Genomic DNA, 1,264 nt, shown 5'->3' on the forward strand with positions numbered 1-1,264 from the left:
AATAATCACTACTTTTAGCGTTTATAGAGCAGCATATCTCCACCAGACTCCATGTAAATAATCACTACTTTTAGCGTGAATAGAGCAGCATATCTCTACATGTAAATGGGTGAATTAAGAATTTATTCCAACCAGACCAGAGTGGTGATTGTTGGAACAGTGGAATGATGAACCAAGACGGCTTTCGGTAGTTTCATTTGGTTTCTGTCCACTTTGAATGAAGTGTGTTTTACGATGATAAAAGTAGTGATTATTTACATGGAGTCTGGTGGGTTCGGTGATGGTGATTTGGGGGCTGTGTCATGTTAAAATCTTTACCTGATCCAGCGAGTTGAGTGTCAGCTGCTGTCCGTTGCCTGGGACCACAGCTTTGACTGGGTTGAAAATGACCTGCAGTCCGTCTCTGTCTCGCTCCGTCACCTCCTCGCCCTCGCCGAGCAGCAGCCCGTACCTCAGCTGGCGCAGCGGCCGGGACATCAGGTGACAGCTGGGCATGTTCCCGTGCTCCACGGGGTAGTTGAGCGTGATCCTGCGCATCACCAGGGCGTCCAGGATGTCTGACGTCAGCCGGGCCTGGGTCAGCGGCAGCCGGACCCAGTCTGGGACACGACCCGCCACCTTTTAGGACACCACCAACAGCAAACTCTCAAACAAACAACCTTATATTACTTATATTTTATCTAGGGGTGTAATGATATCAGTTCAATAATCCACAATCCATGTATTGTCTGTAAGAGTCCCCTTTATTTTAGATTTCCATTTTATTATTTATAGTTTCTTTGTAATTGCAATGTCTGGAAGAGCTGAGCTGAGCTGTTATGTGATGTACACCACCAGGTATATGATCTGTCAAACAGTCTGGGACCTACATGTCTTTTAGTTTCCATAAATTATTTGATCAATTGGCTTAGTTGTTTGGTCTCTAAAATATCATACAAATTGTTTAAAGTGTGGATCAGTGTTTCCCAAAAAAGCCCAAGACGACGTCCTCAGATGTCTTGTTTTGTCCCCAACTCAAACATTTTCACTTTCCTGTCCCAGAGGAGAGAAGACACTAGAACATATTCACATTTAACAAGCTGACATCACACAAGTGTTAACCTGGTTGACTCGAACCGATTAATCCCAACCGTTGGCGATACACTTAACAGCTGACTAATTTAAACCCTTTGCAGCTCAAAAAACTATGATTTAGCTCAATATGCTGCAAAGGAGGAAGTGCCTTAAAGCTGCATTATACCTGATCTCCAGCAGGGGGGGGGGG

General features: G+C 44.7%; 1 protein-coding gene across 1 annotated transcript in view; it reads right to left on the bottom strand.

Moving 5' to 3' along the window:
- LOC117945909 (protein asteroid homolog 1-like) overlaps positions 1 to 1,264 on the bottom strand; it is a 5,988-nt gene that overhangs the window by 1,670 nt on the left and 3,054 nt on the right. Inside the window, exon 3 of the mRNA XM_034873644.1 lies at positions 319 to 618. Coding sequence (XP_034729535.1) covers positions 319 to 618 — 300 coding nt within the window. The remainder of the gene's footprint in view (positions 1 to 318; positions 619 to 1,264) is intronic.

Source organism: Etheostoma cragini, chromosome 6, assembly GCF_013103735.1.
Source record: "Etheostoma cragini isolate CJK2018 chromosome 6, CSU_Ecrag_1.0, whole genome shotgun sequence".
Lineage (NCBI taxonomy): Eukaryota > Metazoa > Chordata > Actinopteri > Perciformes > Percidae > Etheostoma > Etheostoma cragini.